At 44.8% G+C, this 18,399-nt stretch overlaps 1 protein-coding gene and 1 long non-coding RNA gene across 2 annotated transcripts in view; one reads left to right on the top strand and one right to left on the bottom strand.

Annotated features, from left to right (window-relative positions):
- Nucleotides 1–9,763: 9,763 nt before the first annotated feature.
- Nucleotides 9,764–13,088, top strand: LOC136561485 (uncharacterized). The gene is made up of 3 exons (XR_010784355.1): nucleotides 9,764–9,851; nucleotides 10,450–10,571; nucleotides 12,729–13,088. It is a non-coding gene; the product is annotated as an uncharacterized lncRNA (long non-coding RNA).
- Nucleotides 13,089–13,464: 376 nt separating this feature from the next.
- CNTN3 (contactin 3) overlaps nucleotides 13,465–18,399 on the bottom strand; it is a 104,342-nt gene continuing 99,407 nt past the window's right edge. The window contains exons 19-21 of the mRNA XM_066557785.1: nucleotides 17,615–17,727; nucleotides 15,885–16,053; nucleotides 13,465–15,350 (exon numbers count right to left, since the gene is read on the bottom strand). Coding sequence (XP_066413882.1) covers nucleotides 15,247–15,350; nucleotides 15,885–16,053; nucleotides 17,615–17,727 — 386 coding nt within the window. The 3' untranslated portion in view covers nucleotides 13,465–15,246. The remainder of the gene's footprint in view (nucleotides 15,351–15,884; nucleotides 16,054–17,614; nucleotides 17,728–18,399) is intronic.

Here is an 18,399-nt window from a genome sequence, read left to right as displayed (position 1 = left end):
CCTGTACTCCTCAGCTCCTGTGACGGGGCTCCAGGAGCAGCACAGAGCTCCTGTTGTGCCTGGTTCAATAGTTTCCCTAAGCTGAGATGTAAACTTGTCTCTAAAAGAAAAAACAAGCTGACCTACAGGTAATAGAACTGCATTGAATTCATCTCGAGCACATGTTAAATTTTCTTGACACCATTACCCTTTTCCTTAGGAAACTTCAGAGTGGTTTTGATTAATAATGAAAATAAGGAAAAACAACCTGTAAAAGCAAACCAGGAGAACTCAGTGGCCCAACTACTTTCAACCTTTTGCTCTTTGTATTCTCAGCAAAAGAAACAAAATCTCATCAAGCTTTCTTTTCAGCACTGCACAGGGCTTTAGACTATTTCCTATGCTCAGCTCTTTGGAACAACAAAACAAAAATAATTAAGGTGTTTCCAGCAATGTTAAATCAAGTCGATAACAGGAGACAAGATCTCCAGATCTCAACCCAGGCTCTGCAAAGCACTTATTGAACAACCTGGGCTAAATTGTTTAACCTATTTGCTGCTGCTCCCCTGTCTTTAAAGCGAAGCCACACGAAACTTTCCCTGCCCTGGCATCCATCACTTGGGGCTGTTGGTTTTTTTGTTGGGGGATTTTGGAAACCCAGGGCCAGAAACATCACTAGAAAATCCCAGGGCTATTTCCAGCTGATTGAGGTTTTGATAGGGACCAAGGCACAGGTGGGACACCCCTGAGCCTCGGCTGGGTGTGGATCCACTCCTTTTAGCTCGAGGTGTGAATCCCCTCCTGCCTGGCTGCTGGCAGCAGAGCAGCTCAGAGGGCACTGCCCCACAGCTCTGATGTCTGCTGCTTCACCAGCTTCATCAGCAGCATCAACTTTGGGGTTTTCTTGCCCCCCCAGAGCTTGAATTAATCTAAAAATTGGCCAGATTTCTGCAGATCTCTAGGGGAAGAGTAAAATCTGTTGTTGCAGTAAAGGCTCCTTATAGATGTGGGGCTATGTTTCGTAAGGGCTCAGTTTGGGAGCATCTGTCATTGCTCTGTCACAGAAGGTGAAGAGTGGAGCTGCAGAGAAGCTTCCAGTTGAGTTTGGGGGATTGGGCATGATCAGGGACTTGCTGAAAACTTGCTGTAATTAAAGGGCTGCTGTCAGAGGCCAAGAAGGCAGAAAAATGTTCCCTCTTCAGCTGTTGTGCCCTCTGGTGAGTTCATCCTGACTTCTTCCAACCTTTGATGGAGAATTAAATTTGGAGTGGAAAAGGGGATGTCTTGTGTTAAGAATGCTGTGGTGACTTGTGAGGGTGTCCAGGGTGCACAGGCATGGAGGAAAGGAACTGGGTCCCTGCTCTCCCACCCAATCCCCCAGGTTATCCCAAAGTCTCTGCAGGGAGTGTGCTGTACCCCAGGGTCTGACTGACACAGACCACTAAAGAAATCCTGGCCCCCAGGCTTGGAGAAGCCCTTTCCCTTGGCACAGGTGGCCCCAGTGGGGTCTGTGTGAGGAATGCCCAAAGGCAGGAGCTGTTCCTGAGGCCTTTGGGCACAGCAGCTCCTGGGCTGTGTCTGGGGGTCAGGGCTGGTGTTGGGATGTGTGGGACTGCCAGGATCCTGCAGCTCTTGCAGAGTCCCTCTGAGGAGCTGGGGGCAATGGCCACAGTTCAGCAGTTTCTGCATCCTGGAGCTGCCTGCTGGGGCACAGAGAGCCATCAGCACCAAAACAGCCCAAAGTGGGCAGAGCTGGCACTGACTGCCCTCACGGAGTGACCACAGGACAGAGAGCTCCTGTCCCTCTCAGACCGTGCCTTGAATAATTTGGGTGCATTCTGCTGGGCTTGTGGCCTCCCTCTTTGCAGAGAATAAGATTCTGCATTTTTAGGAGAAAAGATTCATTCTTCTGTGGTTTCCTTTCCAAACATTTCCTTTGGTGCAAGTGTGAATGTTACCAAGTGTGGCCTAGAGTGTGGGAGCTCATGTTAGGCTGAGCTGGTGCCTTTAATGTACAATGCACATAGCTGGGATGGATGCATTAATCATATTCCTATTGCCTTTGTTATGGTAATGGCAGAAACAGGCTCTTGGGGTTTTTTTTAATTAAAAAAAAAGGAAAATGGGTTAAAGTTTTTTTTTTAAGATGCGTTATATTTCAGCAGCTAATGAAGAGGAAATAATGATGACTGTGCACTGTAATGTGTATTAGAGCACTAATTAGACTCTAGCAGAACTGCTTACAGATATCTTTTAAACACCTGCCTGGTAATTCTCAGCCCCACATGCTCCTCCATTCACCAGAGCAGGCGTGGTGGGAGGACTGAGGCAACGCTGAATCACGAGGCAGAGCACACATCAGCCCCCAGCTCTGTCTTTTGTTTGCCCTGCTGCCTATGCCTGTAAGGAAAGGAACAGGTGGGTGCTCACTGAAGGGCCTTTTGTGTGGGCTGGGCTCTCCATTGCCCATGGCAGGCATTGGGAAAGGAGTCAGATACATTTTCTGACTTCCTTGTGACCACCCAAAGGCTGTGTGGTGTCAGGACAGGAATTCCCGGTTCAGACTCTGCTCCTGCATGTCTGGTACTCCAGAATGTTCTGTATTGTGCCTCCAGCGTTCACTTTTCATTGATTTAGTTAGTGTGTGTTTTTGAGACCATTAGAAGCTCTAAATCTGGAAATAAGTTGCCCTTCATCTTTACAGCTGTTTTGAGTTGTCTTTTACTGCCATAAGAAGCCACAAATATTTTCACTCTGTTATCTTATTTGCTTTTACATTCCTGTCAATTATGTAAATAACTGAATTCTGAACAGGAATTACAAATGTGCCCAAAATCAAACAGACATTAGAGTTCCCAACTCAACCATACCTGTGATTCAGCTTTTTTCTCCCAACTCTTCCCAAAGGAAACCTTTCCTGACTCCACGCTCAGGTGTTGGAGGATGTGGAGCTGTTGGTGCCTGAGATCTGAGCACAGCCCAAATGAGGGTGCTACAGGTGAGCAACTCTCATTCAAAGCCTTTACATTTTTTTTTTATCTTTGCAATGAAAATTTTCAGCAGATGCACTAAATCCTGAGACAGTCACATGTTTAAATGGAGTATGACCACATTTTTCATGAGATAATGCATTTAAATGTAACCAGCAATATTTTCACTCATAGGTATGTCAGATATTTTTTCCTGTATTTTGATATTTTTGGTAACTACCTGCAATTTCATAAACCTCCATTTCAGGTGGTCATTGAGAGCTACAACTGATCTCATCCCCTCTGAGGGATCAGCTCTACCTTGCAGAGGTGCTGCAGTAAAATTTGGGTAACTTAATGCAACCCCCACAGACAGGACAGAGCTGAAGAGGAGAAGAGTTCTGGGGAATTCAGCTGTCCTTGGTAGGATTGGAGTCCCAGAAGAGGAAAAGATAAAAGGACCAGGTAAGAAGTAAATGCAAGTAGCATCAGATGCCACAGGCAGGTGTGGATTTATTGAAGGCAGAGAGAGAAAAGGAGAATCTCCTTCCCTCTTCCTCCCTCTTCAGCAGAGCCTGTCCAGGCTGTGTGGCAGATGGACACATTTATTCCTGCTGCAGTGGCACTCTGGGAGGCAGACACCTGGAATTTCTGAAGGTGCTTTGGGGCTGGTGGCGGAGAAAATCCCTGAGATTTCACAGTGCCCAATATCGATTGTCCTGAAGGGATGCCCCAGGGACTGCAGACTGCCCTTGGGTGGGTGGTTTACAGGCAAAAAGTAACAAAAAATTTACTCCAGCAATAAGACAAGGGATTTATTTGCATACAGCAAGTAGCTAAAAATGCCAGAACAAAGCCCCAGCAGTTTTTGTCGTGCTCCTCACTGGGATAAGCGACGCTCTCAGCACCAGCAGCGCTTGTGGAGGCAGCAGAGCCAAGCACAACTGCATTCAAGCAGGGGAGCTGGGAGGCCAGGAGCCGAGTCTGGCAGAGCCCCAGGGGCTGCTGTGCCTTGCTGAGCAGCCTGGTGGCCCAGTGACCCAGCTGCCTGTCCCCAGTGCCTGGGTGGCTCTCGGGAGCCAGAGCCGAGCTCGCCCGCTGGGCAGGGACCTCCAGGGCTTCTGAGAAAGGCAAAGTCACCTTCCAGTGATGCTGCTGGGGCTGGGGCTTCCCTTCAGCTCTGTGGGAGGGGAAGGTGAGGGGGCTTGAAAGGGGCCTTTTAAATGCCACCGTGTGCAGCTGTGCTGGGAGATCTGAGGGGGTTTTGCCTCCGCTCTCACTGCCTGGGTGGATGTGAGACAAGTCTGTGCCCACCTCTCCCTTCCTTGTAGCTTCCGAAGGTGTGTCCCCTCTCCAGAGGAGATGGAACCGTGTGCCACTTCCCCAGCATGAGATAAATGGCCAGTCCAGAAGTGCTGAACTAAAAACCCTCTGGAGGGTGTGCACTGCGTTCTGGGGTCAGATCAGTCCCTGCAGGGGCCCTTCCCCACCAGCTCCCCAGTGCATTTCAGGTGAATCCAAGTATCTTGGCTTGTATTGCTGTTTAATTGCTCACCTATTCTAAGACATGAGCCATATCAGTCTAATCACAAACCCAAACAAAGCAGCAGCCACTCCAGTCCTTTATCTATTGGCAGGCAACAGCAAGCCCTCATCTCTTATCCATTCTGCATACACACAATTTCTCTGCAGCTTTCATCAGCACCAGGAATTCAACAGCTGAGACCAACATTTATCTCAGTAAATCCAGCATGTGTGTCTGCCCCTGCCCTGACTATTCAAACACGCTGCACATCAGAGCTGCTCGTTTGGAAGGCGATGACAAGGATCATCATTTTATTCTTTATCTCCCGCTCCTGGATGCCAAAGCAAGGCAGGAAACAGCATCCTGGGGAGCTCGGGGGTGTGGATGACAACCCTGCCATGCCTGGCTGTTCATCAGAGAGTCACAGGAGGATGAGGAGCAGCGGGAGGCAGAGCAGAGCATCTCCTGTGCCCGCAGACATGGTGCCAGCCCTGCCAGCCCCTCCAGAAGCCAAAGGGCAGAATTGCCATGTCAGGTAGGAAAGCTTCAGCCTGGTGAAAAATCAGCTTAATTTCTGAAGATGAGACAGGTTTGAATTGAGTTTGAATGTCTCATACTTCCCCCAGGGCTGTGTTTTTGGGAAAGAGGCTCCGTTCGGCTGCTTTCCACTCACGCGGCATTTACGTGCCTAAAAGGATTCAGCTGTCAGAGCCTGACAAGCGCTGAAAAGCTCTTGTTAAGGTCACTGGTATCAGAGAAATGTCTCTCCTACAACATCCCAGTGAAGCAGGGCCACTGGCACTGGGAGACAGGGGCTGGTGTGGAGGCCCAGTGCTGCAGACAGGACCGTGCCCTGCTGTCCCGGCACGGCGCCTACCCTGCACCCCTGCTCCAGCTAAGTGCAAAAAAACCCCAGCTCTAAACATCCCTGACCTTTAAATTCAGGCTGCAGCGAACAGATCTGCTGCTAACCAGGAGCCCAGGCTCGCTTTCATGTGCCTGAGCGTTCAGGGAATAGATGTAGCTTAACATGCAAATGCTGGGCTTCCTGCAGCACGCCGCCGCTGCTTTTCAAGCTCTCTCGTTTCGTGCTGTTGCCTCCATCCCTGCTGTGTCTGTGAAAAGAGCCTCTCTGAGGAGAAGTTTCCCACAGACACAAAACCTGACTGATGCTGTAAAAAGAACCCAACAACCAGTGACTTACAGTTTAATTTCTAAATGCAGTGTCCATCTGCAGCCTGGCAATCGGCAGCATCTCTGCTGCTGGCGTGTGGAGAAACCAGCCCCTCGCTCCCTCAGGTTTCTGGATGTGTGTTTTATGTATTTGTCCTCATGTTTGAGTGAAGAAGTGCTGAATTTGTGAGCCAGGAGTCCTGTCCTGCCGTAGGTGTGCAGGGGAAGGTTTTCCCTCTGGAGCAGTGATGCTCCAGTGCCCTTTGATCATCTGAGCATCTCTGTGTCTGAGTTCCCGTGCTCACAAAATTCAGTGTTCCACACAGAGTGGGAAATAGATATCTCTTGTCCCAGGTAACGAGCCATAAGAGAGGGAAAATGGCCTCAAGTTGTGCCAGGGGAGGTTTAGATTGGATATTAGGAAGAATTTCTTCCCTGAAAGGGTTGTTAAGCCCTGGAACAGGCTGCCCAGGGCAGTGGTGGGGTCACCAACCCTGGAGGGATTTAACAGAGGTGTACATGTGGTGCCTGGGGACATGGTTTAGTGGTGACCTTGGCAGTGCTGGGTTAATGGTTGGACTTGATGATCTTAAAAGTCTTTTCTACCCTAAATGATTCTGTGGTTCTCTGTTCAAATGCTTTTTTTCCTTATCACCACTGAAAAACGCCCTTCAAGCCCATGTACAGCAGCTGCTGGGCAGGTGGGACTCACCAACAATGTTTTCTTGGCACTTCAAATACCTTCCTTCAACCTTTCTTGAATCCTTACAGCAACACATGAGGCATTATTGACAGGTGAAATAGACAAAATGTTCAATATTTCTCTAATTCTTTTTTTATTCTCTTCTAATTTCAATTTTTTTTCCCATTCTATGCCACTACCATATAATCCAACATTTTAAGCATATTGTCCCTCATAGTGTTTGCTTAAATTTATAAGCTTGTCTGGTTATTTTGGCCACAGGAGACACCATGAATTCCATCAGCAATTGCCCTCCTTGGGAGCTGGTCCCAGCCCTGTGCTGCCCCCCCAGTAAGGGCAGTGAGTCAGGAGCAGCTTTGGGAATGCAGGACTCACATGGCTGCACCTCAGCTGGGCTGGGAATGGAGAAAAGAGCACGTGGAATATTGGAAATTAATTGAAACTTCATAGAACTGGGGTAAAAAAACCTGAGGTTTAAACCTGGTTTTCAGCAATTCAGTCTTGAAGTTGTGGCTGTATGTAAGGGAGCCCTTTAGCAGATGATCCAGGTCTGGAGATCAAACCATGGTCTCTGAAATCTGGGCTTTCATCCCAAATATGCAGCTGGGTGTTCAGGCTCCCCAGGTGTGAGGGAGGGTTCTGATCCATGAGGCTTCAAGAATTCAAGAGATATTTGGTTGAAACCCCTTGAGGAGGGGCCTGACCCTGTCCCACACTCTGTAGCACCAACTCCAGCTAAGCAGGGAAGTGGCCCCGAGCTGCAGAATCTCCTCTTGAATTCCAAGAGCAGGAGTGACTTGCTCAAGGACAAGGAGGGGCTGGGGGCAATGCCTGGCTCCCAGGGGGCTTTTCTCAGGCTGTCCATGCCCACATGGCAGCACTCTGACCCCTCAGTCACCGTTTCCATCTGAACAACCACCATGGACCACTCCTGAGCTCTGGCAGCACCCGCCCAGCACAGATGGGCTCTGCCTCTGGCAGCTCCAAGGCATCCCAGAGCTCTCATCACCTGAGGAAAGCCTTCCCCAAATGGCTCTCATTTAGAGCATGGCCTTTCTCCTTTCTTCCCAGAGGACAGCTAATTAAGTGCAGAAGGGACAGCTCTGCTCCTCCCAGGGCAGGCACAAGTGGGTGTTTGATATCAAACATTTATGGTTTGGTTTGGTTCCAGCACATCTGAGAGGAGAGATGATGAACTCAGTAGAAGAAATATCAATAAATGTTTTGAACTCCCCATTTTGTCTGAGTTTACCAGAGCTGGCTAGAAAAGAGGTGAATTCTTGAGAAATATCTCGTGAAAAAAAGGTCTCTAATTTTTTTTACTGCAGTGGCCAGCCCCAGTTCAATCTGTGTTATCTCTCATGAGTTCTATTAATAGTCTGCTGCCCAAATTGGTGGTTGCAGCTGAGGAGCTCACAGGAGGTTGAAACAAAGCTCTTGTCTTGCTTCCCAAGCTCTGCCTGCTCCAATCCAATTGTTTCTGGCTGCCATTTCCCAATCAGTTGTCTGTGGTGGGAAACTTTATTCTCTTTTCCTCTTGTGCATCAAAATGGCTCCAAGAGATTCTTCTCCTCCAGGCAGGAAACCCTGGAAATCCTGGATCTTTTCAATTAGCTGCATCACAAACTGATTTCCAGCCTTGTCTCTCTTCTCTTACAGGAGCTGTAAAATCCCCTTTCTCCTCCCCAGCTGAATTTAAAATGGCCAATTTTTAACCTGCTTTTTACAAGCATGTCTGCATGGTAGAAATGAGGAGTTCTGGCTTAGCTTGTGTTGTGTAAATATTTTTGTGCTTCCCAAACAAAGTTTTTCTTTCCCTTTGATCTGGTTTTCTTGTAGCCAGTTTAACCTCCAGAAAGAGTCAGGAGATTCACAGAGATTGCCACTGGCATTAGTCCTGAGAAAAACTGGAGAGAGAAAAGAGAACTCCAAATTTCTGCTGTAACCAGCTCGTTTAGAAGTGGATGCTCACCAGAGGAAAACCTTGTCTTTCAGTGTCCTTTTTAAGCAAATTTTTGCTTAAAATAGCTGGGACCAACATAAAAATAGCATTTGCTTAGTGTGATACAAGATGAAAGTGGTGCTTTTCCAGGGAGGTGGCTGTGCCCCAGCCTTGTGCTGTGGGCAAGATCTCAGAATTACTGGAGTTATTTCATTACTGCAGTTATTTTTATCCTTCCATACTTTTTGTGCCTAAAGTTTTCACTGATTGCTTTGGGCTGTGCTGCCAGGGGGGTGGAGCATGCCCAAGAGAAACTTTTATGGCAACTTCCAACTCCTACAAGAAGGGGCTGATTCCAGTTTCACTGATTTCACAATGTTATTTATTATTAGAGTTATTTCACAGAGTTATGATACAGAGTTATATTTCCTAATTATAAATCTAGCACCAAAGCACCAGTACTAGAGGGAGGAAAGAGAGCACGTGTAGTCTGTAGATAAAAACGTTTAATTCCACTTAAAATTGTTATTATACAGAAGATGTAACAGTAAAGATTTTGGCAGTATTTTGGGTAGAAGGACAGCAGAAGGTCTGGCTGAACTCCTGGTTCTGTGCCAGTGGCCAGGACTAACAGAATAGTTATGTGGAGAAAATGTATATAAATAAATAAATAAATAGAATTATATATATACATAATATAATATATATATATAATATCTATTATATATATTATGTTTTATATACTGTATCTAATATAGTATATAATATATAATAATACATATAAAAATAAATAAATATATAAATAAATATAAATTATAAAATATAGAAATAAAAATAAAATTATGAAATATAAATATATATACATATATATTTATATATTTATATATTTATATATATGTATATATATGTATATATATTTTTATATTTTTATATCTTTATAAATTTATATATCTTATAAATATTTTTATATTTTTATATATGAAATATATCTATAAATATATTGAATATATATATTTAATATAAATATATAAATATAAATATAAATATAAATATAAATATAAATATAAATATAAATAAATATATATATATATATATATATAGGATTTATATAGAGCTTGCATATATGTTTTCCTGGATGTTTATCAGGCCTGCTGCTAGTACCTCCTTGAAGAAAAAGTGCATTTATTATAAAACCAACCAGCTGAAGATGTTATTGTGGTCATGGATGTGAAGGCAAGAGGAACCACAGCCCTGGGAGTGTCTGCCTGGAGCCTCCTGGTGCCACTGTGGAATCAGCTTGGCAGAGTTGCTGTGCCTCAGCCCTGCCCTGGTTCAGCAGGGCTGATTGATCAGCCCAGGGCTACAGAAATTGGGGTGAGGGATTCATTAGCCTGGGATCAGGCCCTCAGCACTGCTTGCTTGAAAATTGGTAATTAATGGTGCTTTATTTTTCACGTTTCCAAGGCAACAGAAACCCCCAGGACATTGTTTTCCAGACCATGAACCGATGCTTTTGGCTGCTCCAGAAGCTCCCCAATCTCATCTGAAGCTGCTGAAAAGGTACCAAAGCCATATTTTTTATCATGATAGTCTATTTACATCCTATACCCAAAAAGTAATGATGATCAGATGCTGCTGCTGAAATGATCTGCTCTCACTGCAGAACTCATTCAATCAGCAGAGAGCTCTGCTATTCAAATAGATAATTAGTGTTGTGACAAGGGTGACTGTAAATGCCTCAGTTTGGTGGCAATGTTAGGAAGTGTGACAAAAATTAAATTATTTGTCTGCCTTAAGCATGGCCCTCCTTGGATTGCTAATGAGGGAAATTCTTGTTGAACACATGTCCTGTTCAGACTCCTTTACAGGTGCTGGGAAAGTGATTTATTCTTTGTATCATCAGGGAGGGCTTTCCCCTGTTTTCTCTGACTCTTTTTGGTGCTTTTACCTGATGTGAGAGACCATTGCTTGTGTTCCAGCACAAAAGAGAGATCCCCCAGGGACAGCAATCCCAAGGGACACCTTTCCTGCCCATCCAGACCCCATCTTGGGAAGGAGCTGTTTTGAGTTTAAATTGTCAGGAGCTGAGTGAATGAACATCCTGAAGTTGCATCCTTTCACAGGCTCCAATGAAGGCTTTTGATTGTTCCTTTTTCAGCCCCTGCCAGTGCCTTGATGTTCTCCCCCCACAAGGGAATTAATGGCTGGGAAGGAATGGAGAGCACAGCACGAAGAGCAGGCATGGTCCAGGCCTCACAGGACTAATTATGCTCTTAAAGGGTAAGAAAATAATCCTGGGTACATTGGGAAGAAAGTGTCTCAGAAATGCTGCATGGGGTTACAGGCTTGTCTCCTGTATTTGTGCATTAGGTAAAAAAAAAAATAAAAGAGCCTCAAAGACACTTCCTGACCTCAAAAAGATCAGTGAGGAGTTCCAGAAAAGAAATTTAATTTCAAGTTGAGTTTATCACGTTTTCTTGACCCTTAAGGATGGAAAAAAACAAAGGAAGGATGCACATGAAGGTCCTGTGAAATTCTAATACTAAAACACTCTCTTGCACAAAGTGTGAAGTCTGAAAACAGAGTTCAGACCCAGAGCAGGCAAAGAGCAGGGTACGAATTCCAACGAGGGCACTGCAGACACTGCAGCCTGGCAGCTCAGGCTCTGCAAGAGCAGCCAGAGGAAAGCTGGGAGTGTTTCATATTGAAACACAAGCCAGAGGAAAGGTGAGTCTCTATTCAAACACCAAACTCCTGGGGGCAGCTCTGTGGTGCAGCTGAGAGCCAGGACAGGACTGGCACCCACAGCCACCGGCACGAAGGGAAAAACAGGGACTTGGATCCCAAATTGGTGCAGGGTTATTTGAGAGGCACAGTGGGCTGTATTTCTGGCAAATACTCATGCACAGACACCCTGGAGCCCTCTGAGAGGACAGTCCCCTGGCTCTGGCAGCACCTGCCAGCAGGAGAAAGTGGCAGAGCTGGCACAGGACTGACCTGGAGGGGATGCCCAGGGGTGGCAATGGGGTGTCCCACCTTCAGCCACCTCTGGAAACACTTCCAAGCCAAAGGTAAGACTTTAATACCTGCAACAGAGCTTGCTGAGCCTGCTGAGAAGGAGTTCACAGAATTCCCAGAATGACCAGGCTGGAAGAGACCTTCAAGATCATCGAGTCCAACCCAGCCCCAACAGCTCAGCTGAAAGGTGCCTGTGCTCAGCTGGGGCTGGGCTCTGTCTGCAGCAGCACTGACACAACCAGAGCACACAGCCTCAAGCTGTGCCAAGGGAAATACAGGTTGGATAGCAGAAGAAAGGTTTTTTACAGAAAGGGTGATGAAGTTCTGGAATGGCTGCCCAGGGAGGTGGTGGGGTCCCCATCCCTGGGTGTGTTTAACAAAGCCTGGATGTGGCACTGGGTGCCAGGGTTGAGTTGGGATATTGGGGCTGGGTTGGACTCCATGATCTGGAAGGTCTCTCCCAACCCTGTAATTCTGTGAATTCTGTGAGTTCAGCCTGGAAAATGAGACACTCTGTCCTCTTCCCTGGGCTGCTCCCTGCTCCTCAGAGCCCCAGGCTGTGAGCTGTGGGATTGTCAGGAAATCCCTTTTCCCAGAGGACAGGGCTGCTCCCAGAGCTGCTGAAGGTGCTGCCCATCCATCCCTGGCAGCTCCCAGGTTCCAAGTGCCTCTCTCCATCCATCAGCCCTGATAAAGCAGCAGGAGCTGCACTCAGGTCTGTCTGTGCTGAACACATCCCTTTTTATTGATTTGCCGTTCACAGCATTAGCATAAAACAATCGAGGCGGTTGTTTCCCCTAAGAGAGCCAGGGCCTGTTTACAAACTCATTTTATTTTCACAATATTCCATTGTTATTTATTTCAGACAGAGCTGTCAGATGAATGCACTCCCTCATGCTGGACAGCTTGCTTTATTGCCTGTTATTAAGACATAACAGATATAACCTGACAGGCACTGCCCACATCTGCCTGCCACCACTAAAAGGCAAATTAAGTAGAAAATAGAGATCTCCAATATTTCTTTGGCCTGAAGTGATATTAGGTTTTAACTCATTTTGTATTCATAGAGGATCCTGCATGTTTGTAACATACCCCACAGTAAACTGTTCAAAGGAAAGGTTGGGTTTTAAAGAAATTCTTACTCCAAGTACCTCTGAGAAATTCAGGCTTTAGAACACAGCTCTGTTGTTGGATGGGGAATTGAAAAGAATGCAATTTTAAGAACTATGACTGAAGCCTACCATTGTAGCTTATGAGATTTCAAATATTAGATGTGACAAAGTGCTGGTTATTTGGGGAAGCCCAAGTCCAGTGGAATGGCAGAACCGCTTTCCCCACCACCTGCAGTTCTCATTGTGTAAGTAATTCTAGTCACATTTTTCATTACTAATTTTCTTCCTTTTATTTTTCTCCCCCCAGGACTGAATTGCTAATTTGGGATGGTCACAGGAGCTGCTCTGGAAGTGCCTGCAAGAGGTAGGATTATCCCTTACTGCCTCTCCACCTTCTCCTCCTGCACTTTCCCAATGCCAGCTTGTTTTTCATCAACCCACTGGAGAACCAAGACACTTCTATTAATGCAAATAACCCTGAGCTGCATTAACATGATAGGAGGAAGAAAGAGAGATCAGTTTAAAGGAAGATTAATCTGGACACTCGGGGAGGCAGAGCAAGGCAGGAGTGTCCACCTACAACCATCTGACAGGAAAAACCCGATTTACACACAAGAGTGGAATAATTTTTCTTGAGTAAGTACATAATTGTGATTTGTTGGGACCATTATTAACCCTTATTGCAGCATCTGGATCAGCTCCCCAGTATGCAGGTAGAACCCACACTTTAAAAGCTTAAAATAAATAGTTGTGCTGTGCCCAAGGAAAAGGTTTCAGGACCTGCCATTTAACGCTAAACAGTGATACACTGAATAAATTATTATAAAAAACTAACTCTTCTTCAGTGTAATTACAGTGGGGTTTTTTTCCACTTTAGGGAAGAGGAAACAGCCTGACTGGATAGATGGAGGTGGATTTCTGCCCATCCTGATGCAAAGCTAAGCAGAGGAGGAGCTCAGAAGCTTGAGCACAACCATTTTTAGATGTATTAAACCCCCAACATGTGCAAATATGTAACAGGAACAAGCAATAACACTTTGAGATATTCTATTATCCCTCAATGTAATAAATATTTTATTAGAGCCATAGAAAAGAATGCATACAGATAACCATAGGATACACACACAACTGGAAGTTCAAGGATAAATTTCAACCTTTTCAATATGAAACAAGGTACTGGGTACATATCTCATGGAGATATAGAACTAGAAATCAAGTAATAATACAATGTAAGTGCATGAAAAATGGGCAGTACAGGAACCTGGACTAGAATTTTGTGAAACAAGAGAAAGAGTCACCCTTTGTTGCATGAAATAGAACTATTTACTCACTAGGAACACCTGGATTTCCATGTCCCACCCACCCCCCTGTTTGCAAGTGTCTGAAAACAACACTGGTCAGCCACATGGAAAAGCAACTAATTTTAAACTCATTTATAGCTCTCTATGTACAGTATTTACAGCTCCTGCTTTCCTCAGCAGCACTTTGTCTCATCTGGAACTCACCTGCCAGCTGAATGCATATCAAGGTATCTTTTTCCAAAGTGCTACCATAATTTTATTAATCCTGGTTCTCCCTTTGTACTTCTGTGTGTTGTAATAGCATTGTGAAATTTAAAAAAACCCAGTCTTTAAGAGGAGATGCTTTATGGCATGTGAACAGGGATGCTGTGACCTCTCTAAAAAGGTTGATTTGACTGAAGCCACAACTCTAGAAGTCAAATGGACCAGGCTGAATGTATCTTTAATTTACTGCCATGAAAGAAAGCACAGATTTCTCTTCAACAGCAAGTCTGAAGTGTTGTTGTATCATTTTTTTTTTGACATCCTACTATTGCCATGACCTTCCCAGACTCATATGACAGCAGTGGGGTGCAGCTGAGGGCCAGAGCAGGTGGAAGAGTTCAGAACTGTAAGTCTGAACTCAGGGTGCTTGCAGCGCAGTGTGGCACAGAAATGGGCAGAATTTGGGGCTGCAGGTGTGGGAGCACCAGGTCACAAGGGAGGGAAGGAGGGAGGGGGCGGCTGTCCCTGCTCCCAAGGCCATGGTGGTGCCCTGCCCCTCGCCAGGGCTGAACACGGGCAGCAGGGCCAGCACAGCACCCTCAAGCTGGGAGAGGCTGGCTGTGAACACAGAACCTGGTTAGGGAAGGCAAGGCGGGGAGATGAGGGCGTGAATTTCAGAATTTACTGAGAAGCAGCACAAAAACATCTCAAATCACAGCTGGGAGAGCGTTGCTCAGGAGCAGCAGGGGATGCCCTGCCTTTGCCCTGCTCCAGGTGGGATTTCTTTGAAGGAACTTTCTTTTGGGATTTCTTTCCATTTAGAGCAGCTCCCACACAAAGGGCAGCAGGGAAATGATCCAAACTCCAGGGTGATGGCACTGCCTTGGGAGCAGCCATGTGGTGGTTGCTTTAAACTCCAGCTGGTAACAGCCACAGCTCTGATTTCATCCTTTCCATGTCAAATGTCATTTTAGCAATGCAGAACAGACCCAGAACAATTCAGGGCTGCTGCAAAAATGTTGTTTCTCACTCTCCCTCATCGCCCTGACCTCACAGTGCCATCCCTCCCCCTCTCTCTTACACTGGATCTGAAGTATGTAACATGTAAACTCCTTTGGTTCAAGTATTAAGGCATTTTAGATTCCTTTTTAAAGGATTTGCTAAACTTTACATGGTATTTTTACTTCAACTTACAGTGAAATATAAAGAATTTAAAAACACATCAGGATAGGAGAAAAAACATGCATTAACCACTGCAGTTTTTTTTAAAAAAAGCACTTTAGTAACCAATTTTTTTTTTCCCCAGCAAATGCAAATATATCAGCACAACACAGAATTAAGGGTCAAGGAAAATATTGTTGCTAAGAAGCTGGAGACACTGAAGATACTCAAGACTGATGGTCCAGAACCTCTTGCATCCATACCTGTGAACAAAGGAAAAAATGAATTCAGGATTAAATGAAAGCAGAAGTATCTGCTGTGCCCCACACTATTACTCTTCCTGGATGCTAAGCAAAAATTACTGTAATTTTTTCTTACAAGCACTAAAGATCTGCAATAATACAATAAATATTTAAAAATTACAGAGGTGCTGTTATCATGAATGGTTTTGGTGCTCTGGTTTAGCTGACAAGGCAGTGTTTGGTCAAAGGTTGGACTCAATGATCTTGGAGATCTTTTCCAGCCTTAATCATTCTGTGAGCCTGCTTTCATGGTAATCGTTTTTTATAAAAATAAAAATAAAAAAGGAGAAGAAGTAAAAAAGGTACCATTTTTAATACCAATTTACCAGTTCAGCAGAATGGAGTTTGCCATGCATAAGGGCATGAAGATTTTAATTGCTTTCCTTTTATCACCTTATAACCACACAACGTCTAAACATTAATTTTAGCTTTTCCCCCCCCCATCACCAAAGGAAGCACAGAGAAGCTGGGACAAAGGAAAGTGTTTGAACCTACTGGCCAGCCTGGGGATGAGGATCTGCTGGCTGCTGCTGCCGTCTCCACCCTCGGTGGTGGCTCTGACCTCGATGAGATAATCGTCCTGCAGCTGCAGCCACAGCTCGGCCGTGGTGCCCGCCGTGGTCAGCACCTCCACGCCGCCCTGGCTGCTGGTCCTGTACAGCACCTGCAACACAGCACGGCCTCAGCACGGCCCTGCCCTCCTCTGCCTCCAACCAGCAGGCTGTCAGCTTTGGCAAGTGATGGGCTGAAGGAAAAGAGCTGATTTTTGGTTAATGTTCCAGGGCGGAATTGTATTTAAGGGAAGAAGGGGATATCAATCGATGTTCTCTTTTGAACGTTGACTCAGAATGTTCAAAAACATTTTTTGGAGTGTTTTTATTCAAAAAAAGAATTAATTTTTTTATTAATTTTCAAGCATTTTTTCACCTTTTATTCCAGGTATAATTTCAAATGGCACAGCGGATGCTAATACATCCGTATTGTATTATTATAAAATAAACATACCTGTACATATAATGTCACAGACAGGTTCTATGAAAAATCCTTTCCTTGGGATTTTTCCTCCTGAGAAGCTGAGAGGCCTCAGGAACAAAATGTAAGCAATGGTTATCTGCTGCTGTGGAATGCAACAGGTGCATCTGGGATTGGGCTCATGTGGTTGTTTCTAATTAATGGCCAATCACAGCCCAGCTGGCTCAGACTCTCTGTCCAAGCCACAAAACTTTGTTATCATTCTTTCTTTTTCTATTCTTAGCTGGCCTTCTGATGAAATCCTTTCTTGAATTCTTTCAGTATAGTTTTAATATAATATATATCATAAAATAATAAATCAGCCTTCTGAAACACAGAGTCAGATCCTTGTCTCTTCCCTCATCCTCAGACCCCTGTGGACACAGTCACACATATAAAATGTATATGTACATAACATGTATAAAAAGAATACATATTATGTATTATTTTTATTACAAGCATATGAAATAATAGGACACTTGAACAAACTTTAAACATGTACTTCTTGCCAATACAACTCAGTGGGTCATCAGATCTTCAGCCTAAACCTTTTGTTCAGGATTATATCCTGTGGGATCCAGCTGTACAGAGCTTAGCAGGAGCATCCTCAGCTGTTCTTTTACACACACTTTACATGACATTTTTCAACACTTCTACATTTGTGTGCTGATCAGATTTAGAGCAGGTGCAACTGGGTAATTTCTGTCAGGGAAATGAGCATGGCCCACAGCAGGTAAGAGGAGAAATGTTTAAAAATATCAGTTTAATATATGTGATAATATATAATAAATATAATAAATACACCTGGCCAGCAATGGAAGCTACATCCATCAGGCTAAATGTTTTTGGTTTCTTTCAAAGTTTTATCCATTTAGGTAAGTGTTACACATTTAAAGGAAGAGTTATGGATGTGGTAAGTATTTAAATGTTCTCAGATCCAGGTGTGGGTGGGATCCCAGGAGCTGAGCAGTGCCAGGATGGGGAGGAAAAGGGATTGGGGGACATTATTGGTGAGACACTGTTAGAATAAAAATATTTAAAATATATATTAAAAAAATTAATATTTTAATATTTTAAATAATTTAAAATATTTAAAATCCCTAGGAAGGAGACCCCAGTGACCTGGTTTAGGGGTGGGATTGTGCATGCTCTGAGCATGCAGACAGACAATGAAATACCAGCCCTGGGCTGCCCCCAGCTCTGTCCCCACTGACCTTGTAGCCCGTGACCTCGGACTCGTTGTCCATGGCTCTGACCTCCTCCCAGCTCAGCACCACCCTGGAGTCTGTGACATTCCACACCACGTTTCCTGGGGGCTGGCTGGGTGCTTCAAACACACAACAAAAACAAGACTTTAATTCAACTGGCACTGGGGATTGATTCTCCTGCTCAGGTAATTGGCTGTCGTTGCATTTGGGATGCAAAACCAGCTCCAGTGCAGGCTCCCCTCTCGGCAGGTTATGGTTCAGAGGCGAAATTCGAAAAACAGAAGGAAGGAAAAAGCCAGAATGGCACATAAATGCTGTTTCTGAAGTTGAAGTATCTGTTGCTGGTCATTCATCCAATACAGCCAGACAGGAGCATGTGCCTTAGGACATGGGTGATTAATTACAACAAACTCTAATGATGCTAACTGACAATTTCTAGGTTTAGTACAGTACCAAGAATAAGAAAATTCTTCACAATAGATTTTCAGACAAATTGAGTCTCAGTGAATATTCAAATTTACCCAATATGTTGATTTACTTTAAGATGTTTGTTATGGAAAGCATTTGCAGGTTTTCTTTGTCTGTTGGCTCTTCCAATTCGAGTTGTGGTTCTGAACTGAGCCTGTGCCAAAAGTGGGGCTTTGGCCACAGAAATCTGCTGGGATTTCTGGTTCATTAGCGACCCAAGCCTGTTATTTGCAAAGCAGCTGCATGCTCTGGGCTCTGCCCCTTTCATGTACCTTGGAGCTGCCAAGCTTTCAGGGAAGTACAAACCTCCTCAAATACCTCAG

The sequence above is a fragment of the Molothrus aeneus genome, chromosome 12 (assembly GCF_037042795.1).
Source record: "Molothrus aeneus isolate 106 chromosome 12, BPBGC_Maene_1.0, whole genome shotgun sequence".
In the NCBI taxonomy this organism is placed as follows: domain Eukaryota; kingdom Metazoa; phylum Chordata; class Aves; order Passeriformes; family Icteridae; genus Molothrus; species Molothrus aeneus.
This window is presented reverse-complemented; position numbering and strand designations above follow the sequence as displayed.